This window comes from Nerophis ophidion, linkage group LG14 (assembly GCF_033978795.1).
Source record: "Nerophis ophidion isolate RoL-2023_Sa linkage group LG14, RoL_Noph_v1.0, whole genome shotgun sequence".
In the NCBI taxonomy this organism is placed as follows: Eukaryota; Metazoa; Chordata; class Actinopteri; order Syngnathiformes; family Syngnathidae; genus Nerophis; species Nerophis ophidion.
In genome coordinates, this window is record NC_084624.1 from 7529904 (window position 1) to 7555358 (window position 25455).

At 38.2% G+C, this 25455-nt stretch overlaps 1 protein-coding gene and 2 long non-coding RNA genes across 3 annotated transcripts in view; all 3 read left to right on the top strand.

Moving 5' to 3' along the window:
* Positions 1–9727, top strand: part of sema4e (semaphorin 4e) — a 53324-nt gene extending 43597 nt beyond the window's left edge. The window contains exons 12-15 of the mRNA XM_061919755.1: positions 6517–6626; positions 6725–6882; positions 6947–6999; positions 8839–9727. Coding sequence (XP_061775739.1) covers positions 6517–6626; positions 6725–6882; positions 6947–6999; positions 8839–9470 — 953 coding nt within the window. The 3' untranslated portion in view covers positions 9471–9727. The remainder of the gene's footprint in view (positions 1–6516; positions 6627–6724; positions 6883–6946; positions 7000–8838) is intronic.
* Positions 9728–11382: 1655 nt separating this feature from the next.
* LOC133568048 (uncharacterized) lies at positions 11383–17476 on the top strand. Its single transcript, XR_009809528.1, has 2 exons — positions 11383–13786; positions 13840–17476. It is a non-coding gene; the product is annotated as an uncharacterized LOC133568048 (long non-coding RNA).
* Positions 17477–23688: 6212 nt separating this feature from the next.
* The window catches only part of LOC133568051 (uncharacterized), a 14299-nt gene continuing 12532 nt past the window's right edge, over positions 23689–25455 (top strand). Inside the window, exon 1 of the long non-coding RNA XR_009809529.1 lies at positions 23689–23784. This is a non-coding gene — a long non-coding RNA (uncharacterized LOC133568051). The remainder of the gene's footprint in view (positions 23785–25455) is intronic.

Genomic DNA, 25455 nt, shown 5'->3' on the forward strand with positions numbered 1-25455 from the left:
CCTGTAGTTTATGTCATGTCTGGTAGTTTATGTCATGTCCTGTAGTTTATATCATGTCTTGTAGTTTATATCATGTCTTGTAGTATATATCATGTCTGGTAGTATATATCATGTCCTGTAGTTTATGTCATGTCCTGTAGTTTATATCATGTCTTGTAGTTTATATCATGTCCTGTAGTTTATATCATGTCTTGTAGTTTATATCATGTCTGGTAGTTTATGTCATGTCCTGTAGTTTATATCATGTATTGTAGTTTATATCATGTCTTGTAGTTTATATCATGTCTTGTGGTTTATATAATGTCTTGTAGTTTATGTCATGTCTTGTAGTTTATGTCATGTCTTGTAGTATATATCATGTCCTGTAGTTTATATCATGTCTTGTAGTTTATATCATGTCCTGTAGTTTATATCATGTCTTGTAGTTTATGTCATGTCTTGTAGTTTATGTCATGTCTTGTAGTTTATATCATGTCTTGTGGTTTATATCATGTCCTGTAGTTAATGTCATGTTTGGTAGTATATATCATGTCCTGTAGTTTATATCATGTGTTGTAGTTTATATCATGTCCTGTAGTTTATATCATGTCTTGTAGTTTATATCATGTCTGGTAGTTTATGTCATGTCCTGTAGTTTATATCATGTCTTGTAGTTTATATCATGTCTTGTGCAGCCCTTTGAGACACTAGTGATTTAGGGCTATATAAGTAAACATTGATTGATTGATTGATATCATGTCTTGTAGTTTATATCATGTCTTGTAGTTTATATCATGTCTTGTAGTTTATATCATGGCTTGTAGTTTATATCATGTCTTGTAGTTTATATCATGTCTGGTAGTTTATGTCATGTCCTGTAGTTTATATCATGTCTTGTAGTTTATATCATGTCTTGTAGTTTATATCATGGCTTGTAGTTTATATCATGTCTTGTAGTTTATATCATGTCCTGTAGTTTATATCATGTCTTGTAGTTTATATCATGTCTTGTAGTTTATATCATGTCTGGTAGTTTATGTCATGTCCTGTAGTTTATATCATGTCTTGTAGTTTATATCATGTCTTGTAGTTTATATCATGGCTTGTAGTTTATATCATGTCTTGTAGTTTATATCATGTCTGGTAGTTTATGTCATGTCCTGTAGTTTATATCATGTCTTGTAGCTTATATCATGTCTTGTAGTTTATATCATGTCTTGTGGTTTATATAATGTCTTGTAGTTTATGTCATGTCTTGTAGTTTATGTCATGTCTCTTTAGTATATATCATGTCCTGTAGTTTATATCAAGTCTTGTATATTATATCATGTCTTGTAGTTTATATCATGTCTTGTAGTTAATGTCATGTCTTGTAGTTTATGTCATGTCCTGTAGTTTATATCATGTCTTGTAGTTTATGTCATGTCTTGTAGTTTATGTCATGTCTTGTAGTTTATATCATGTCTTGTAGTTTATATCATGTCCTGTAGTTAATGTCATGTCTTGTAGTTTATATCATGTCCTGTAGTTAATGTCATGTCCTGTAGTTTATGTCATGTCCTGTAGTTTATATCATGTCCTGTAGTTTATGTCATGTCTTGTAGTTTATATCATGTCCTGTAGTTTATATCATGTCTTGTAGTTTATATCATGTCCTGTAGTTTATATCATATCTTGTAGTTTATATCATGTCTTGTACAAACCCCGTTTCCATATGAGTTGGAAAATTGATGTAAATATAAACAGAATACAAGGATTTGCAAATCATTTTCAAGCCATATTCAGTTGAATATGCTACAAAGACAACATATTTGATGTTCAAACTGATAAACCTTTTTTTTTTTGCAAATAATCATTAACTTTAGAATTTGATGCCAGCAACACGTGACAAAGAAGTTGGGAAAGCTGGCAATAAATACTGATAAAGTTGAGGAATGCTCATCAAACACTTATTTGGAACATCCCACAGGTGTGCAGGCTAATTGGGAACAGGTGGGTGCCATGATTGGGTATAAAAACAGCTTCCCAAAAAATGCTCAGTCTTTCACAAGAAAGGATGGGGCGAGGTACACCACTTTGTCCACAACTGCGTGAGCAAATAGTCAAACAGTTTAAGAACAATGTTTCTCAAAGTGCAATTGCGAGACATTTAGGGATTTCAACATCTACGCTCCATAATATCATCAAAAGGTTCAGAGGTTCTGGAGAAATCACTCCACGTAAGCGGCATGGCCGGAAACCAACATTGAATGACCGTGACCTTCCATCCCTCAGACGGCACTGTATCAAAAACTGACATCAATCTCTAAAGGATATCACCACACGGGCTCAGGAACACTTCAGAAAACCACTGTCACTAAATACAGTTTGTCGCTACATCTGTAAGTGCAAGTTAAAGCTCTACTATGCAAAGCGAAAGCCATTTATCAACAACATCCAGAAATGCCGCCGGCTTCTCTGGGCCCGAGATCATCTAAGATGGACTGATGCAAAGTGTAAAAGTGTTCTGTGGTCTGACGAGTCCACATTTCAAATTGTTTTTGGAAATATTCGACATTGTGTCATCCGGACCAAAGGGGAAGCGAACCATCCAGACTGTTATCGACGCAAAGTTGAAAAGCCAGCATGTGTGATGGTATGGGGGTGCATTAGTGCCCAAGGCATGGGTAACTTACACATCTGTGAAGGCACCATTAATGCTGAAAGGTACATACAGGTTTTGGAACAACATACAGTGGGGCAAAAAAGTATTTGGTCAGCCAGCGATTGTGCAAGTTCTCCCACTTAAAATGATGACAGAGGTCTTTAATTTTCATCATAGGTGCACTTCAACTGTGAGAGACAGAATGTGAAAAAAAATCCAGGAATTCACATTGTAGGAATTTATTTGTAAATTATGGTGGAAAATAAGTATTTGGTCACTTCAAACAAGGAAGATCTCTGGCTCTCACAGACCTGTAACTTCTTCTTTAAGAAGCTCTTCAGTCCTCCACTCGTTACCTATATTAATGGCACTTGTTTGAACTCGTCATTTGTATAAAAGACACCTGTCCACAGCCTCAAACAGTCAGACTCCAAACTCCACTATGGCCAAGACCAAAGAGCTGTGGAAGAACACCAGGACATTTTAAGTGGGAGAACTTGCACAATCGGTGGCTGACTAAATACTTTTTTGCCCCACTGTATGTTGTCATCCGAGCAACGTTACCATGGACGCCCCTGCTTATTTCATTAAGACAAAGCCAAGCCACGTGTTACAACATCGTGGTTTCGTAAAAAAAGAGTGCTGGTACTTTCCTGGCCAGCCTGCAGTCCAGACCTGGGTTGAAAAGGATTTGCAAATCATTGTATTCTGTTTATATTTACATCTAACACTATTTCCCAACTCATATGGAAACGGGGTTTGTACAACACATGTAGTTGTGTGTTTGTGAACATTCAACACACATAGTTGTGTGTTTGTGTACATACAACACATATAGTTGTGTGTTTGTGTACATACAACACATGTAGTTGTGTGTTTGGGTACATACAACACATATAGTTGTGTGTTTGTGTACATACAACACACATAGTTGTGTGTTTGTGTACATACAACACACATAGTTGTGTGTTTGTGTACTTACGAAACATATAGTTGTGTAAGTGTACATACAACACATGTAGTTGTGTTTGTGTACATACAACACATGTAGTTGTGTTTTTGTACATACAACACACATAGTTGTGTATGTGTTCATACAACACACATAGTTGTGTGTTTGTGTACATACAACACACATAGTTGCGTGTTTGTGTACATACAACACACATAGTTGTGTTTGTGTACATACAACACACATAGTTGTGTATGTGTACATACACCACACATAGTTGTGTACGTGTACATACAACACATGTAGTTGTGTGTTTGTGTACATACAACACATGTAGTTGTGTGTTTGTGTACATACAACACACATAGTTGTGTACATACAACACACATAGTTGTGTTTGTGTACATACAACACACATAGTTGTGTGAGTGTACATACACCACACATAGTTGTGTACGTGTACATACAACACATGTAGTTGTGTGTTTGTGTACATACAACACATGTAGTTGTGTGTTTGTGTACATACAACACACATAGCTGTGTACATACAACACACATATTTGTGTGTTTGTGTACATACAACAGACATAGTTGTGTATGTGTACATACAACACATGCAGTTGTGTGTTTGTGTACATACAACACATGTAGTTGAGTGTTTGTGTACATACAACACACATAGTTGTGTACGTGTGCATACAACACACATAGTTGTGTACGTGTACATACAACACACATACTTGTGTGTTTGTGTACATACAACACACGTAGTTGTGTGTTTGTGTACATACAACACACATAGTTGTGTATGTGTTCATACAACACACATAGTTGTGTGTTTGTGTACATACAACACACATAGTTGTGTATGTGTTCATACAACACACATAGTTGTGTGTTTGTGTACATACAACATACATAGTTGTGTAGGTGTACATACACCACACATAGTTGTGTACATACAACACACATAGTTGTGTGTTTGTGTACATACAACACACATAGTTGTGTTTGTGTACATACAACACACATAGTTGTGTGTTTGTGTACATACAACACACATAGTTGTGTTTGTGTACATACAACACACATAGTTGTGTATGTGTACATACAACACACATAGTTGCGTGTTTGTGTACATACAACACCTATAGTTGTGTGTTTGTGTACATACAACACACATAGTTGTGTATGTGTTCATACAACACACATAGTTGTGTGTTTGTGTACATACAACACATATAGTTGTGTTTGTGTACATACAACACCTATAGTTGTGTGTTTGTGTACATACAACACACATATCAATCAATCAATCAATGTTTACTTATATAGCCCTAAATCACTAGTGTCTCAAAGGGCTGCACAAACCACTACGACATCCTCGGTAGGCCCACATAAGGGCAAGGAAAACTCACACCCAGTGGGACGTCGGTGACAATGATGACTATGAGAACCTTGGAGAGGAGGAAAGCAATGGATGTCGAGCGGGTCTAACATGATACTGTGAAAGTTCAATCCACAATGGATCCAACACAGTCGCGAGAGTCCAGTCCAAAGCGGATCCAACACAGCAGCGAGAGTCCCGTTCACAGCGGGGCCAGCAGGAAACCATCCCAAGCGGAGGCGGATCAGCAGCGCAGAGATGTCCCCAGCCGATACACAAGCAAGCAGTACATGGCCACCGGATCGGACCGGACCCCCTCCACAAGGGAGAGTGGGACATAGAAGAAAAAGAAAATAAACGGCAGATCAACTGGTCTAAAAAAGGAGTCTATTTAAAGGCTAGAGTATACAGATGAGTTTTAAGGTGAGACTTAAATGCTTCTACTGAGGTGGCATCTCGAACTGTTACCGGGAGGGCATTCCAGAGTACTGGAGCCCGAACGGAAAACGCTCTATAGCCCGCAGACTTTTTTTGGGCTTTGGGAATCACTAATAAGCCGGAGTCCTTTGAAGGCAGATTTCTTGCCGGGACATATGGTACAATACAATCGGCAAGATAGGATGGAGCTAGACCGTGTAGTATTTTATACGTAATTAGTAAAACCTTAAAGTCACATCTTAAGTGCACAGGAAGCCAGTGCAGGTGAGCCAGTACAGGCGTAATGTGATCAAACTTTCTTATTCTTGTCAAAAGTCTAGCAGCCGCATTTTGTACCAACTGTAATCTTTTAATGCTAGACATGGGGAGAACCGAAAATAACACGTTACAGTAATCGAGACGAGGCGTAACAAACGCATGGATAATGATCTCAGCGTCTTTAGTGGACAGAATGGAGCGAATTTTAGCGATATTACGGAGATGAAAGAAGGCCGTTTTAGTAACGCTTTTAATGTGTGACTCAAAGGAGAGAGTTGGGTCGAAGATAATACCCAGATTCTTTACCGTATCGCCTTGTTTAATTGTTTGGTTGTCAAATGTTAGAGTTGTATTATTAAATAGAGGTCGGTGTCTAGCAGGACCGATAATCAGCATTTCCGTTTTTTTGGCGTTGAGTTGCAAAAAGTTAGCGGACATCCATTGTTTAATTTCATTAAGACACGCCTCCAGCTGACTACAATCCGGCGTGTTGGTCAGCTTTAGGGGCATGTAGAGTTGGGTGTCATCAGCATAGCAGTGAAAGCTAACACCGTATTTGCGTATGATGTCACCTAGCGGCAGCATGTAGATGCTGAAGAGTGCAGGGCCAAGGACCAAACCCCTAGTTGTGTATTTGTGTACATACAACACACATAGTTGTGTGTTTGTGTACATACAACACACATAGTTGTGTGTTTGTGTACATACAACACACATAGTTGTGTTTGTGTACATACAACACACATAGTTGTGTATGTGTACATACAACATACATAGTTGTGTGTTTGTGTACATACAACACATATAGTTGTGTGTTTGTGTACACACAACACACATAGTTGTGTATGTGTGCAGAGGACGGCATGCTGCTGAAGGCCATCAACCACGGCGACGAGATGTTCATCATCGAGCAAGTTCAACTCTTCCCGGCTCCTCACTCTGTTAAGATCCTCAGGTTTTCTAAGGTGACAATCATGTTGGAGTACTGCTTGTCACTTGTGTGTGTGTATGTCTGCGTGTGTGTGTGACACTGACACAACAATCTGATCACACACACACACAGGATCTAATCTACGCAGGATCGGACTACGCCGCAGTGCAGGTTCCCGTGGCAACCTGTGGGAGATCCTCCTCCTGTTTGGACTGCGTCCTGGCCCGAGACCCCCACTGTGGTTGGGATGATGTCACCGGGAGTTGCATCGCCATTTCCGCTACAGAAAGGTAGCTTCTTCCTTTTTTTTGTTTGTTTGTTATGACCGAGTGACATGATGGTGGTCTTCTTCAGAGGACTCATCCAGAGCGTGAAGGAAGGAGACGCTTCTCTTTGCCCAACAGCTGGTGAGTCGATGCAACTATATCACAATTCTTTTATAATAATGGATGTGGATCATTATTGATACTTTTATGACTTATTTAAGCCTACCAATACATAAAGTGAATTAATTTACAACTTACCAAAGGGGGATTTTATCAGTAGTAGCCAGTCAGCTGGGATGAGGTAATACAACATTTAAAGGCCTACTGAAAGCCACTACTAGCGACCACATCTGTGTTGCTGAATCTTTTGCAATTTGTTCAATGAATAATGGAGACATCAAAGAAGAAAGCTGTAGGTGGGAAGCGGTGTATTGCGGCCGCCTTTAGCAACACAAACACAGCCGGTGTTTCCTGTGCAACCTGCTAATAAAAGTATCAATCCATCAATCAAAAAAACCACTGTTTGACAATCACTGTAGGAGAGCTTAAAATGGGCACAAAAACTATTCACACAGAATTGTCCAAAATGTCTTACAAGTGTCGACAAAATTCATCAAATTTCTTTATGTGGTACTGATTGACTTTAAAGTTCGAATTTAAAATACAAACGTTTCGACCAGTGGCCATATTTGTGGTGCAATACTGCCACCCAGTGGACTTTTAAATGTACTCCTGGAACAATAAAGTGAAACAGTGGCCATATTTGTAGTGCAATACTGCCATCCAGTGGCCTTTTAAATGTACTCCTGGAACAATAAAGTAAAACAGTGGCCATATTTGTAGTGCAATACTGCCATCCAGTGGCCTTTTAAATGTACTCCTGGAACAATAAAGTAAAACAGTGGCCATATTTGTAGTGCAATACTGCCATCCAGTGGTCTTTTGAATGTACTCCTGGAACAATAAAGTGAAACAGTGGCCATATTTATGGTGCAATACTGCCATCCAGTGGCCTTTTAAATGTACTCTTGGAATAATACAGTAAAACAGTGGCCATATTTGTAGTGCAATACTGCCATCCATTGGCCTTTTAAATGTACTCCTGGAAAAATAAAGTGAAACAGTAGCCATGTTTGTAGTGCAATACTGCTATCCAGTGGCCTTTTAAATGTACTCCTGGAACAATAAAGTGAAACAGTGGCCATATTTGTAGTGCAATACTGCCATCCAGTGGCCTTTTAAATGTACTCCTGGAACAATAACACCTTGTAATATTTCACTGCTTATATTGTGATGAACTTTGAACAAATACAACTTAATTACTGCGATTTTTTAAAATACCGTTGAGTACTTTGAGTACAAATTTTAGTGTTCATGTTCAAATTACGTCGCTTTTAGGGTGTATTTTTTTATACACTTTTTACTGTAAAATGCAAATATAATTCATATATATGATCAAATCAACAGACAATCGCTTTACTACACCACTTCTCCAAAAAGTCAAAGAAAAAGCAGACCTCATTTGTGGAGTTAAACTTTGTCAGACCTCATCAGTAATGATTTTTTTGTTATATAGCGCAGGGTGTCCAACTCAATGCCGGGGGGCCAAATTATTTTATGTGGCCCTGGAAAAGGTGTCATTTCTTTAAAAAAAAAAAAAAATAGCCATGAGGGTGTTTCAGTGTTATAAATTGACCTTTATCTTTACTTTTTACACCAAAATGCGTCCGTTCTCCCTTTTCTGTCTACACACTGTGTCTGCTTGTAAGTACTCTATGTGTGTGCGCTGCTGAACATGCTCCTCTGCTCGTAAAAACCAGCAATGGGGGGACCGGTACTTTTTAGAGGTGCTATAGTACCAAATATGAGTCATTAATATTGCGGTACGATACAAATACCGCTAGTCCCAATACTTTTGTCCTTATTGTATAGGGGTTTTTGAGGTTGAATATAGTGAAGAGTCCCCCATTTTGTTCGCAGCCCCTGTTCCAGTGGTGAATCGGTCCATATCCCCCAGCGAGAACGTGAAGCTTCTCTGTGCCTCGCCGTCTGCCCTGGCGATCAGCAGCTGGGAGCAAGACGGCCGCCACCTGACCTCCTCGCGTCACCTCCAGCTCCTGCCGGACGGGCTCCTCATTCTCAACGCCACGGAGTCTGACGCCGGGCTCTACCGCTGCGTGTGGGCGGAGCGGTCCAAAGGGCGCAAATACGTCGTCGCTGCGGCCGAGTACCAGCTGAGCATGAAAGGCGATTCCAGATCGACGCCTGAGGCCCGGCGAGCAGGGGCCTCCATGGCGGGGTGGCAGACGGCCGTCGCGGTTCTGCTGCTTCTTCTCCTGGCTCTTTTGGCCTGGAACTTTTACAGCGGCCATCTACCGCTGCCCCGGATGTGCGGAAAGACGAGAGGAGGCTCGGACGGGTCACGTGACCACGCGGCCGACCACCCGGACCCCACGGCGTCCGGGTGGTCGGAGGATAAGCTGCTGGTGCCTAGTAGTCACAACTTCAGGAGTAACAACAACCACACGGATGGAAATGGCGGGAAAGAAGACGACGCCACCAGAGTCACGCTTTCCTCTTTGCAGTTCATCGACGACGAGTCCGAAATTTAGGAAGCTGTGTGGTCATGTGACGTCTTCAGCTGTGTGGTCATGTGACCTTGTCAGCTGTCTGGTCATGTGACCTTGTCAGCTGTCTGGTCATGTGACCTCGTCAGCTGTCTGGTCATGTGACCATGTCAGCTGTCTGGTCATGTGACCTTGTCAGCTGTGTGGTCATGTGACCTTGTCAGCTGTCTGGTCATGTGACCTTGTCAGCCGTCTGGTCATGTGACCTTGTCAGCTGTCTGGTCATGTGACCTTGTCACCTGTCTGGTCATGTGACCTTGTCAGCTGTGTGGTCATGTGACCTTGTCAGCTGTCTGGTCATGTGACCTTGTCAGCTGTCTGGTCATGTGACCTTGTCAGCTGTCTGGTCATGTGACCTTGTCAGCTGTGTGGTCATGTGACCTTGTCAGCTGTCTGGTCATGTGACCTTGTCAGCTGTCTGGTCATGTGACCTTGTCAGCTGTCTGGTCATGTGACCTTGTCAGCTGTCTGGTCATGTGACCTTGTCAGCTGTCTGGTCATGTGACCTTGTCAGCTGTGTGGTCATGTGACCTTGTCAGCCGTCTGGTCATGTGACCTTGTCAGCTGTCTGGTCATGTGACCTTGTCAGCTGTCTGGTCATGTGACCTTGTCAGCCGTCTTGTCATGTGACCTTGTCAGCTGTCTGGTCATGTGACCTTGTCAGCCGTCTGGTCATGTGACCTTGTCAGCTGTCTGGTCATGTGACCTTGTCAGCCGTCTGGTCATGTGACCTTGTCAGCCGTCTGGTCATGTGACCTTGTCAGCCGTCTGGTCATGTGACCTTGTCAGCCGTCTGGTCATGTGACCTTGTCAGCCGTCTGGTCATGTGACCTTGTCAGCCGTCTGGTCATGTGACCTTGTCAGCCGTCTGGTCATGTGACCTTGTCAGCCGTCTGGTCATGTGACCTTGTCAGCCGTCTGGTCATGTGACCTTGTCAGCCGTCTGGTCATGTGACCTTGTCAGCCGTCTGGTCATGTGACCTTGTCAGCCGTCTGGTCATGTGACCTTGTCAGCTGTCTGGTCATGTGACCTTGTCAGCTGTCTGGTCATGTGACCTTGTCAGCTGTCTGGTCATGCGACCTTGTCAGCCGTCTGGTCATGCGACCTTGTCAGCCGTCTGGTCATGTGACCTTGTCAGCCGTCTGGTCATGCGACCTTGTCAGCCGTCTGGTCATGTGACCTTGTCAGCCGTCTGGTCATGTGACCTTGTCAGCCGTCTGGTCATGTGACCTTGTCAGCCGTCTGGTCATGTGACCTTGTCAGCCGTCTGGTCATGTGACCTTGTCAGCCGTCTGGTCATGTGACCTTGTCAGCCGTCTGGTCATGTGACCTTGTCAGCCGTCTGGTCATGTGACCTTGTCAGCCGTCTGGTCATGTGACCTTGTCAGCCGTCTGGTCATGTGACCTTGTCAGCCGTCTGGTCATGTGACCTTGTCAGCCGTCTGGTCATGTGACCTTGTCAGCCGTCTGGTCATGTGACCTTGTCAGCCGTCTGGTCATGTGACCTTGTCAGCCGTCTGGTCATGTGACCTTGTCAGCCGTCTGGTCATGTGACCTTGTCAGCCGTCTGGTCATGTGACCTTGTCAGCTGTCTGGTCATGTGACCTTGTCAGCCGTCTTGTCATGTGACCTTGTCAGCCGTCTGGTCATGTGACCTTGTCAGCCGTCTGGTCATGTGACCTTGTCAGCCGTCTGGTCATGTGACCTTGTCAGCCGTCTGGTCATGTGACCTTGTCACCTGTCTGGTCATGTGACCTTGTCAGCCGTCTGGTCATGTGACCTTGTCAGCTGTCTGGTCATGTGACCTTGTCAGCTGTCTGGTCATGTGACCTTGTCAGCTGTCTGGTCATGTGACCTTGTCAGCTGTCTGGTCATGTGACCTTGTCAGCCGTCTGGTCATGCGACCTTGTCAGCCGTCTGGTCATGCGACCTTGTCAGCCGTCTGGTCATGTGACCTTGTCAGCCGTCTGGTCATGTGACCTTGTCAGCCGTCTGGTCATGCGACCTTGTCAGCCGTCTGGTCATGCGACCTTGTCAGCCGTCTGGTCATGCGACCTTGTCAGCCGTCTGGTCATGCGACCTTGTCAGCCGTCTGGTCATGCGACCTTGTCAGCCGTCTGGTCATGCGACCTTGTCAGCCGTCTGGTCATGTGACCTTGTCAGCCGTCTGGTCATGTGACCTTGTCAGCCGTCTGGTCATGTGACCTTGTCAGCCGTCTGGTCATGTGACCTTGTCAGCCGTCTGGTCATGTGACCTTGTCAGCCGTCTGGTCATGTGACCTTGTCACCTGTGTGGTCATGTGACCTTGTCAGCTGTCTGGTCATGTGACCTTGTCAGCTGTCTGGTCATGTGACCTTGTCAGCTGTCTGGTCATGTGACCTTGTCAGCTGTGTGGTCATGTGACCTTTTCCGAGCCAAAAAAATCAATTGATGCTATTTCTTCTTAGTTTGCTTTGTATTTTCATGGAAGTGTCCTCGGTCCTAAAGACTCCCTGAGGACACCTCAGTGTCTCATTACATATCTTCTCATGGAACATTCTAGAGGAATGAAACATGAGTACAGGGCTTCTCAAACTCAGGAAAAAAACTCGCCAAGTAACACCTCAGAAAACACCTGTCTTTGCAAGTACTTCCATGATGACCGATGTTGAAATACAATAGTGTAGTAGACCTAAGTATTCATTAAGTACCACCATAATGACAACATTAAATACAGTAGTGTAGTAGACCTAAGTATTCATTAAGTACCACCATAATGACAACATTAAATACAGTAGTGTAGTAGACCTAAGTACTCATTAAGTACCACCATAATGACAACATTAAATGCAGTAGTGTAGTAGACCTAAGTATTCATTAAGTACCAGCATAATGACAACATTAAATACAGTAGTGTAGTAGGCCTAAGTATTCATTAAGTACCACCATAATGACAACATTAAATACAGTAGTGTAGTAGACCTAAATATTCATTAAGTACCACCATAATGACAACATTAAATACAGTAATGTAGTAGACCTAAGTATTCAATTAGTACCACTATAATGACAACATTAAATACAGTAGTGTAGTAGACCTAAGTATTCATCAAGTACCACCATAATGACAACATTAAATACAGTAGTGTAGTAGACCTAAGTATTCATTAAGTACCACCATAATGACAACATTAAATACAGTAGTGTAGTAGACCTAAATATTCATTAAGTACCACCATAATGACCCACATTAAATACAGTATTGTAGTAGACCTAAGTATTCATTAAGTACCACCATAATGATAACATTAAATACAGTAGTGTAGTAGACCTAAGTATTCATTAAAAACAAGGCAGATGTTTTATTTGAAAAGTATATTTAATATTTTTGGCCACTGTAACATTACAAAGTTTGAATAGTAACAAGTTTATACGTATGAAAATAAAACACTGTACTTTAATAATGAACTAGATTACATTGCAATGTTTAATTTTGTGATTATTTGGTATATGTATGTATATATGTGCATATATACACAAAGGTAGCTTCTTCTTTTTTTTGTTTGTGTACATTTATCTGTATATACAGATAAATGTACACATATTTATATACACACACATTTATACATGTATGTTTATACATATACATATGTGTATGCGTGTGTATATATGTATGTATGTTTTATATATATATATATATAAATGTGTATATTTGTATGGATGTATATATATATAATATAAACATATATATACATACACATATATGTATAGATATGTATTTTAATGTATGTATATATATATATATATATATGAATATGCATGTGTATACGTGTATATGTTTATATATATATACACATATGTATACATGTATGTATATACATACACACACATATATATATATATATGTAATATATATGTATGTATATATATATATTCGGTTGCCTAAATCAAGACAGTCTTAAACTGTGGTACTAGTATGCGAGCGCCATCTAGTAATACGCTAAATAATTTTTCGATTAAAGTACAGTAGTTTAATTTCAAATATTCAAACACAGTGTTACTGTTCAAAATCTGTGTAATGCAGCCGGAACATTAAATGTATTTGATAAATAAAACACCTGCCTTGTTTTTAATGAATACTTAGGTCTACTACACTACTGTATTTTAATGTTGTCATTATGGTGGTACTTAATGAGTACTTAGGACTGCTACGCTACTGTATTTCAATGTTGTTATTATGGTGGTACTTAATGAATACTTAGGTCTACTACACTACTGTATTTAATGTTGTCATTATGGTGGTACTTAATGAATACTTAGGTCTACTACACTACTGTATGTTGTCATTATGGTGGTACTTAATGAATACTTAGGTCTACTACACTACTGTATTTAATGTAGTCATTATGGTGGTACTTAATGAATACTTAGGTCTACTACACTACTGCATTTAATGTTGTCATTATGTGGTACTTAATGAATACTTAGGTCTACTACGCTACTGTAGTTTATTGTCATTATGGTGGTACCTAATGAATACTTAGGTCTACTACGCTACTGTAGTTTATTATTGTCATCATGGGGATACTTAGAGAGTGCAGTGTTTTCTGAGGTTGTACTTAGTTTAACAAGTTTGAGAGTCAATGATCTAGATCACACTTTTGTATGGCAGAGAAAATGAGGTCCATGTTTTATTTGTGTGCTGCATGTCAACAACATGACCAGAGGCCAAAGGTTGGAGAGCACGATTACATCAATGTGGAGGGAAATGAGTGTCTCCATGGTAACAGCCGGTACACGCCCCCAAAAAAACCTCATTCAAATATGACGCTCTGCACCACTTTTGCACTTGTCAATTGTGCCTGCGGTCTTAGGGGATCACCTGCAGCGCGTCCACTGACAGTACGCACAGTTTTACAGTTTGCACATGCAGTTTAGCACGTGCTATTTGGATCTTTTTTTTTTTTTTTTTTGCTATTTGGATCTTAGTCGATCAGACCCCAAAAATTGCATGTTGCTCTTTTCAGTGATCACTGTGGGCCCCTCCCCCGCCTCTCAAGACACTTCTTGTCATATTCTCAAAGGGAAAACTGCACTTTTATGGGAATTTTGTCTATCGTTCACATTTATTAGGAAAGACAAGAACACACATGACTTTTTTTTTAGGATTCTAAAGACGATAAACTCTTGGAAGATGCGGGACCCACTCCATTAACCTTTTGTACACACACTGCAAGTATATATATATATAATGTAGTAACAGACACTTTCATAACAATATGTAATATGTACAATATACACACTGCAAGTATATATATAATGTATTAACAGACACTTTCATAACAATATGTACAATATACACACTGCAAGTATAGTAGTGTAGTAACAGACACCTTCATAACAATATGTAATATGTACAATATACACACTGCAAGTATATATATAATGTAGTAACAGACACTTTCATAACAATATGTAATATGTACAATATACACACTGCAAGTACATATATATAATGTAACAGACACTTTCATAACAATATGTACAATATACACACTGCAAGTATAGTAGTGTAGTAACAGACACCTTCATAACAATATGTAATATGTACAATATACACACTGCAAGTATATATATATAATGTAGTAACAGACACTTTCATAACAATATGTAATATGTACAATAGACACACTGCAAGTATATAAATAATGTAGTAACAGACACTTTCATAACAATATGTAATATATACAATATACACACTACAAGTATAGATATATAATGTAGTAACAGACAATTTCATAACAATATGTAATATGTACAATATACACACTAAGTATATATATAATGTAGTAACAGACACTTTCATAACAATTTGTAATATGTACAATATACACACTGCAAGTATATATATATAATGTAGTAACAGACACTTTCATAACAATATGTAATATGTACAATAGACACACTGCAAGTATATAAATAATGTAGTAACAGACACTTTCATAACAATATGTAATATATACAATATACACACTACAAATATAGATATATAATGTAGTAACAGACAATTTCATAACAATATGTAATATGTACAATATACACACTAAGTATATATATAATGTAGTAACAGACACTTTCATAACAATTTGTAATATGTACAATATACACACTGCAAGTACATATATACAATGTAGTAACAGACACCTTCATAACAATATGTAATATGTACAATATACACACTGCAATTATATATATATATATATAATGTAGTAACAGACACTTTCATAACAATATGTAATATGTACAATATACACACTGCAAGTACATGTATACAATGTAGTAACAGACACTTTCATAACAATATGTAATATGTACAATATACACACTGCAAGTACATATATACAATGTAGTAACAGACACCTTCATAACAATATGTAATATGTACAATATACAAACTGCAATTATATATATATATATAATGTAGTAACAGACACTTTCATAACAATATGTAATATGTACAATATACACACTGCAAGTATATATAAATAATGTAGTAACAGACACCTTCATAACAATATGTAATATGTACAATATACACACTGCAATTATATATATATAATGTAGTAACAGACACTTTCAAAACAATATGTAATATGTACATTATACACACTAAGTATATATATAATGTAGTAACAGACACTTTCATAACAATATGTAATATGTACAATATACACACTGCAAGTATATATAAATAATGTAGTAACAGACACCTTCAGAACAATATGTAATATATACAATATACACACTGCAAGTATATATATATATAATGTAGAAACACACACTTTCATAACAATATGTAATATGTACAATATACACACTGCAAGTATAGTAGTGTAGTAACAGACACCTTCATAACAATATGTAATATGTACAATATACACACTGCAAGTATATATATAATGTAGTAACAGACACTTTCATAACAATATGTAATATGGACAATATTTACCATATTTTGATTATTTTATGCACAGCCGGAACTACTTCTTTAGCGCAATCATTTCCATTTCCATAGCAGCACACATCCGACTTCCTGCAACAAATGTGTTCCTACTCCCGGAAACAAACGCAAGTGTGTTTCCTAATCACGGCAGACTCTTGGCAACAGCCGACGAAGACGACTATTTTTGGACAAATGAGGATTCACAACCTTGTGTTTTTGAAGCTGAATATACTGAGGATGAAGTGCTGCTTATAGACACGAGCATAGAAACGTTTGAGCAGTTGCTACAGTTTGTTATTATACAGATTACACAACGTCAATGAAGTATTGTTGACATTTTTGAACGCATTTTTAAAGTGATTTAGAGGTAGAATTGATTGCTGCCATTAGCTTCCTACCAAGAACGAGACAATTTCTATATGTTAGAAAGCGGGAATAAAAAGTTTGTCTTCTCGTCTCTCAAAGTAATCGTGGACAGACAAAATTCCCCCCCAAAAAAGTGCAGTTCCACTTTAAGATAAGCATACAAACGAAGTTTCCTTTGTAGTTCTGGGTTTGTTTTGTTGTTGTTTTTACTCACGTTTGACGATGATGTCACACTGGAAGCTGCCACAAGTAGATCGCAGTCCTGTGGGAAAGACTGCAGCCTTGTTGGAACTAGCGGAGAGTTGAACCCCGACTTGTGACGGACTCTACTTTGCATAAATAGTCATGGGTTTAAATGCTAATAATAAGGAATCTCCGTTCTAACTACTTGTAGATATTTACTTATTTTGTTTTTATCGGGATTGTAGCAAGTGTTACTCCTTACATCCTCCCAAGATGTGACTTGCCAAGAATGTGAAGAACATGTGGACGTAGTTCTCCACTCGGTCACTGCCGACTTTTGATTTTTGTCCTTCTTTTTTCGTTTACGTTGCATCTCTGGTCACGTCCTTCCTCGCAGTTCAAGTTTCTTGTTTGGTTCCTTTTTACACAAAAGTTGCTCAATAAAATGTGTGGATGTACGTTGTTTTTGCTTCATTGTATTGTACTGTCAGGTTCAAACACTGATGACATCTATTAAACAAGACAAGAAGCAAGGAATCAAGCAGAGACGGTATTTAAATTTGGCTCAATGAGAAGAGCGCGTACACCTGTACACTTCGTACAGTCTTCCACTTCGCTCTGACGAAAGATTGTACGTTCCTCTTTTCGGGCTCCAGTACTCTGGAATGCCCTCCCGGTAACAGTTCGAGATGCTACCTCAGTAGAAGCATTTAAGTCTCACCTTAAAACTCATCTGTATACTCTAGCCTTTAAATAGACCTCCTTTTTAGACCAGTTGATCTGCCGCTTCTTTTCTTTCTCCTATGTGTCCCCCTCCCTTGTGGAGGGGGTCCGGTCCGATGACCATGGATGAAGTACTGGCTGTCCAGAGTCGAGACCCAGGATGGACCACTCGCCTGTATCGGTTGGGGACATCTCTACGCTGCTGATCCGCCTCCGCTTGGGATGGTTTCCTGTGGACGGGACTCTCGCTGCTGTCTTGGATCCGCTTGAACTGAACTCTCGCGGCTGTGTTGGAGCCACTATGGATTGAACTTTCACAGTATCATGTTAGACCCGCTCGACATCCATTGCTTTCGGTCCCCTAGAGGGGGGGGGGGGTTGCCCACATCTGAGGTCCTCTCCAAGGTTTCTCATCGTCAGCATTGTCACTGGCGTCCCGCTGGATGTGAATTCTCCCTGCCCACTGGGTGTGAGTTTTCCTTGCCCTTTTGTGGGTTCTTCCGAGGATGTTGTAGTCGTAATGATTTGTGCAGTCCTTTGAGACATTTGTGATTTGGGGCTATATAAATAAACATTGATTGATTGATTGATTTTATTTGGACTTTCCCTGATTACATGGCAACAGCTGTTTCTAAAGGGAAGGGGGGTCATAAACAGCCATGGCCTTTGTTACAAAACAGTTCAAAGAAAATGGTAGCCAGGCCCTGCTTCTTCTCCGCTTTGTAGATCTCGGGTCAAGATAAAACCTTCCTGTGGGTTACAATGGAAGAAAGAAACCGACGCCTTCATGTCGCTTCCCATCCTACACAGCGGGGTTTTAAAAGCCTTCTGCTTGGTCTCTCGCAGGCCGAGCTCAGCTCAATGTAACACAAAGTTTTGTGATAACTTCGATACAATTATTCTGACAGCTACGTTCACCGCGTCCAATTTTTTGGGGGGGTCGAATCAATCAATCAATCAATGTTTACTTATATAGCCCTAAATCACTAGTGTCTCAAAGGGCTGCACAAACCACTACGACATCCTCGGTAGGCCCACATAAGGGCAAGGAAAACTCACACCCAGTGGGACGTCGGTGACAATGATGACTATGAGAACCTTGGAGAGGAGGAAAGCAATGTATGTCGAGCGGGTCTAACATGATACTGTGAAAGTTCAATCCATAATGGATCCAACACAGTCGCGAGAGTCCAGTCCAAAGCGGATCCAACACAGCGGCGAGAGTCCCGTTCACAGCGGAGCCAGCAGGAAACCATCCCAAGTGGAGGCGGAGGCGGATCAGCAGCGCAGAGATGTCCCCAGCCGATACACAGGCGAGCAGTACATGGCCACCGGATCGGACCGGACCCCCTCCACAAGGGAGAGTGGGACATAGGAGAAAAAGAAAAGAAGCGGCAGATCAACTGGTCTAAAAAGGGAGTCTATTTAAAGGCTAGAGTATACAAATGAGTTTTAAGGTGAGACTTAAATGCTTCTACTGAGGTGTCATGTGGACGCCGCCTTTGCTCCACAGTAAGTTTTTGCTGTCGTCCAGCATTCTGTTTTTGTTTTTTTACTGTGTAGCCAGTGTGGTTTTAGTTTTGTTATGCATAGCCTTTCCTAAGCTTTAATGCCTTTTCTTAGGGGCACTCACCTATTGTTTATTTGTGGTTTAAGCATTAGACACCTTTTTACCTGCACACTGCCTCCTGCTGTTTCCGACATCTACAAAGCAATAAACTACCGGCTGCCACCTACTGATACGGAAGAGTATTACATGTTTACACTCAACAACAACACATCATTTGCAGACTAGAATTACTGGTTTGCTAAAAATATATTTTTAACCAAATAGGCGAAATTATATAATCTTCCACGGCACATCAGACTGTATCTTACGGCACACTAGCGTGACGCGGCACAGTGGTTGAAAAACACTGGTTTAATCTACCAGAGGATGAAATTAATAATAATATCGATATCAAATGACATGTTATTAATGTGATTTACTCATTTTTCTTTACTTAATTATGCAGCATCATCTACAACAGGGGTGTCCAAACTTTTTCCACGGAAAACTTGAAACATGCGGGGGCCATTTTGATATTTTTCATTTTCAAAACCTAACAAAATATATGGATTTTTTTTTTTTTTTAATCCTTAAGGCTCCTGGGTAGCATAGAGGGTCTCAGTCACTAAAGTGTTAAAAAATAAGTCAAATTATTATTTTTATTTATTTATTTAATGCTTACAGTAAATCTCTGTATTAACTTGAAGTTGATGTAAAGTAAAACAAATAAGGTTTTATGCCTTTTCTGTCAAAGACAACTTTGTTTTTTATAGTAAAACTGAAATATGCAGTATTTAGATAGATAGATAGTACTTTATTGATCAATAATGCAGGACACCATTAATTTTAATTATTTAATATTTTTAAAGAATCACAGTGAAAAGTTAAATAAATCCTACTAAATATATTCGAGATCCGAAAGGTTCCCCACTTATAAAGTGATGCATTTTTATTATTATTTTTTTTACTTTTAACACTTAAATTTCAATATCAACTTCCGATATATATCGATTTTAAGTTTGAACTATTATGTTGTTTGTTTTATGCTCTTTTATCAAAATTTTTATGTTTTAATATGGCAACCACACAACATATGCAATATTTTTTTCCACATAAAACATTTTAATGTGATAATTTTTAAGTAAAAATTCATTATAACATAGATTTTTTGTCCTTTTATTTTGAGCAATGGAAAAAAAAGAAAATAAAGACAAAAGGAACAAAAACTGCCTGCATGGCAGCTTTGTGTCAACATTGCTGATTTTTCTCATTAGATTTCACCTCATTCCATTTTTTTTTTTTAATGTTTATTTTTTTATTCTTGCAATTTTTGCAGAATGTGTGGCGGGCCGCAAATGTCCCCCCGGGGCCGCACTTTGCACACCCCTGATCAACAACAAAACTTGTGAATTTGGACTCTTTTCATGACGTAAGAAGGAGAATATTTATGTGCGCCGGGGAAATGTGTCCCCAGTCTTAAGTACAAGGTGAAATCAAATCAATCTTTATCAAAAGCATTTATATATTTTTATTTACTTTTTTTTCAATTTTATAAACCTTTTCAAACAATCAAGAAATAATAATATTCAAACTAAGTACAAAAACTATCAAAAACATTTATTAGGGCAAGTAAGTAGTTGTCTTAACGCGGCACATAGCTCCGCCCCCTCTGGGGTCATGCGCGGATAAAAAGAATTATTGCGACACCCAGTGGACACATTTAGAACAGCACTTTGTTTCATTCAAAATGCTCAACTCATTTTTAGATTCAGCAAATCTCACGGGCCGAATAAAATCAGTTCACGAGTTGTACGTGTGACTCTCTTGGCGTCGAAGATGAAGAAAGAAAGGAAAGGATACATATTTTGTCAGTTTTTAAGACTTATTTGGCTTGGATGTCTGTGGACGAGCAGTCGGGGACAAGAGTGGTGGAACGTTCACGTGAGTTCCTAAAACATTATTTTTACCCGTTTTCTGCTCAGTTGTCAACTATTTATTTAAACAATGTCTGTTTTGGAGATTAATAATGACGCTTTTTACTCTTTTTGATGACGTTCTGGTCGGATGAATGCGACCTGAGTGTCCACATTCTCCGATTTATCTCCACATACGAGGGGGGGGGAATCGGAATTTCACAGTTTGCATTCCACCAAAATTCCCTCGTGTTTTATTAGTTTTTCTACTAATATTATTAATTGTTTAATTTTTGGTAATTTTTAAATCAAATACTTCATTTTGGTAGAATTTGTCATTTTATTTTGAAATCCTACCTGTTTCCGGTTGTGACGTTTTCAATATGCGTCTGCTGTTAAGACTTTTTTTTTTTACCTTTATTTATAAATTTCAACATTTACAAACAAACAGACGAGAAATAATAATACATATATGTACAAAAACAGTACAAAATAGTACAAAAACAGTACAAAATAAAACAGAACAGCGCCAGGGGGTTGTAAACTGAAAGTAATTAAAATTATATATATATATATATATATATATATATATAATTCCCTCGTGTTTTATTAGATTTTCTACTAATATTATTAATTGTTTAATTTATGGTAATTTTTAAATCAAATACTTCGTTTTGGTGGCATTTGTCATTTTATTTTGAAATCCTGTCTGTTTCCGGTAGTGACGTTTTCAAAATGCGTCCTCTTTTAAGACTTATTTTTTTCCCTTTATTTATAAATTTCAACATTTACAAACAAACAGACGAGAAATAATAATACATATATGTACAAAAACAGTACAAAATAGTACAAAAACAGTACAAAATAAAACAGAACAGCGCCAGGGGGTTGTAAACTGAAAGTAATTAAAATTCAATACATATATATATAATTCCCTCGTGTTTTATTAGATTTTCTACTAATATTATTAATTGTTTAATTTTTGGTAATTTTTTAATCAAATACTTCGTTTTGGTAGCATTTATCATTTTATTTTGAAATCCTGCCTGTTTCCGGTAGTGACCTTTTCAATATGCTCTGCTGTTAAGACTTATTTTTTTTTTACCTTTATTTATAAATTTCAACATTTACAAACAAACAGACGAGAAATAATAATACATATATGTACAAAAACAGTACAAAATAGTAAAAAAACAGTACAAAATAAAACAGAACAGCGCCAGGAGGTTGTAAACTGAAAGTAATTAAAATTCAATACATATATATATAATTCCCTCATGTTTTAGTAGATTGTCTACTGATATTATTAATTGTTTATTTTTTGGTCATTTTTAAATCAAATACTTCGTTTTGGTAGCATTTGTCATTTTATTTTGAAATCCTGTCTGATTCCGGTAGTGACGTTTTCAATATGCGTCGGCTTTTAAGACTTATTTTTTTCCCTTTATTTATAAATTTCAACATTTACAAACAAACAGACGAGAAATAATAATACATATATGTACAAAAACAGTACAAAATAGTACAAAAACAGTACAAAATAAAACAGAACAGCGCCAGGAGGTTGTAAACTGAAAGTAATTAAAATTCAATACACACACACACACACACACACACATATATATATATATATATATATATATATATATATATATATATATATATATATATATATATATAATTCCTTCCTATTTTATTTGATTTTCTACTAATATTATTAATTGTTTAATTTATGGTAATTTTTAAATCAAATACTTCGTTTTGGTGGCATTTGTCATTTTATTTTGAAATCCTGCCTGTTTCCGGTAGTGACCTTTTCAATAGGCGTCTGCTTTTAAGACTTTTTTCTTTTTTACCTTTTATTTATAAATTTCAACATTTACAAACAAACTGACGAGAAATAATAATAAATATATGTACAAAAATAAAACAAAACAGCGCCAGGCGGTTGTAAACTGAAAGTAATTAAAATTGAATGCAAATATTCATGACAAATTTGTGCTTTGTTTTAAAGATGTGATATTTGGTTTTACACTGTATGAACAAAAAATTGAAAAGGAATTTTACATTTGCAACCTCATTATTGTATTGTCTAAGTTTTATATTCATAAATGTAGTTTTCTCAATACCCGACCTGACTTTTATACCTTTTTAAAAAAGATTTAGAACTCTACATTAAAACACTCTCTACCTCCATCAAAAAACAAAAAAGCTGTGAAAACGACGATGCTGTTTTCCAAATTTAAGTTATTTACTGAAATTGAGTGAGCTTATGGCTTTGCACTTTGTTTATTATATATATATTTATATTTGTATTCTATTTTAGTTACTTTGAATTTAAAAAACCCTCGTCTCTGTTTTATACTGTTGTTGTACTTATTTCGATTATTGTTTCTCGTCTGTTTGTAAACGTTGACATTTATAAATAATGTTGTTTTTTTTTAAAGTCACTTCCGTCTAGGTCACTTCCTGTTGAGTTACTTCCTGTATTGCCTGCAAACAATTCGGAGCATAATTGTGTTGCACCGTAAATTGTCCGCGAGTTTCATGTTGAAATGTAAATAGTTTCATCTTAAAAGGGGTAAGTAGTTTGATCTTAAAAAAAGGTGTAAATAGTTTGATGTTAAAAAAAGGTGTAAATAGTTTGATGTTAAAATATGTAACTAGCGCTGGTATGTTGAACACAAGTGTTGGATGACGATCGTTGTGTAAGAGTCCTTAAAGGCCTACTGAAATAAGATGTTCTTATTTAAACGGGGATAGCAGGTCCATTCTATGTGTCATACTTGATCATTTCGCGATATTGCCATATTTTTGCTGAAAAGATTTAGTAGAGAACATCCACGATAAAGTTGGCAACTGGAGAAAAGCCCTGACTCTACCGGAAGTCGCAGACGATGACGTCACATGTTGATGGCTCCTCATATATTCACATTGATTTTAATGGGAGCCTCCAACAAAAACAGCTATTCGGACCGAGAAAACGACCATTTCCCCATTAATTTGATCGAGGATGAAAGATTCGTGTTTGAGGATATTGATAGCGACGGACTAGAAAAAAACTAAAAAAATTTTTTAAAAAAAGGCGATTGCAACTGTGTTGCATTGAGACGGATTCATATGTTTTTAGACACATTTACTAGGATAATTCTGGGAAATCCCTTATCTTTCTATTGTGTTGCTAGTGTTTTAGTTAATTTAACAGTACCTGATTGTCGGAAGTGTACGTCCACGGCCAGGTGTTGACGGGCAGTGTCTCAGGGAAGTCGACGGCAGCTGTATGGGCGGCACAAGCTCAGCTGATATCCGGTAAGAACTGACTTTTTAACCACAATTTTCCCACCGAAACCTGCTGGTTGACATGTAGTCGGGATCCATGTCCGCTGTGATCCATTGTAAAGTTTCACCTCTGTGAATTTTAAACAAGGAATCACCGTGTGTTCGTGTGGCTAAATGCTAAAGCTTCCCAACTCCATCTTTCTACTTTGACTTCTCCAATATTAATTGAACAAATTGCAAAAGATTCAGCAACACAGATGTCCAAAATACTGTGTAATTATGCGGTTAAAGCAGACAACTTTTAGCTGTGTGTGTGTGCAGCGCTCATGCTTCCTAAAAACCTGTGACGTCTTGCGTACACGTCATCATTACACAACGTTTTCAGGACGAAACTCCCGGGAAATTGAAAATTGCAATTTAGTAAACTAAAAAGGCCGTATTGGCATGTGTTGCAATGTTAATATTTCATCATTGATATATAAACTATCAGACTGCGTGGTGGGTAGTAGTGGGTTTCAGTAGGCCTTTAAGACATTCAGGAGTCGCCCTCTGCTGGACATGTTGTGACACTACAGCTACATTGTCAATTGCATGGAACTATTATTTGCATATTTTACTGGCGTAAAACGTGTTACTGTACAAATAAATACAAACACAATAAGTAAAAAAAAAAAAAAACCCTGGCGCGGTTTTGTACTGTTTTCGTACTTATTTTGAGTATTATTATTATTTGTCAATTGTTTTTAAATGTTGCAATTTAGAAATAAAGGTTTATAAAATTCAAAAAAAAGTTTAGAAACCCTAGCATTTGCTGCCAAGTCTTCTTCTTCGCTGATTTCTCATGTCGTGCGCCACTTTTTCCCCTATCGGTCGCTGAGGGAAAATGAATGTCTGTCGTGTTCATTATGACACCTGCTGAATGGAGGAAACATTCTGAAGGTACAGATTTGTATTTATTATTTTCAATTCACTT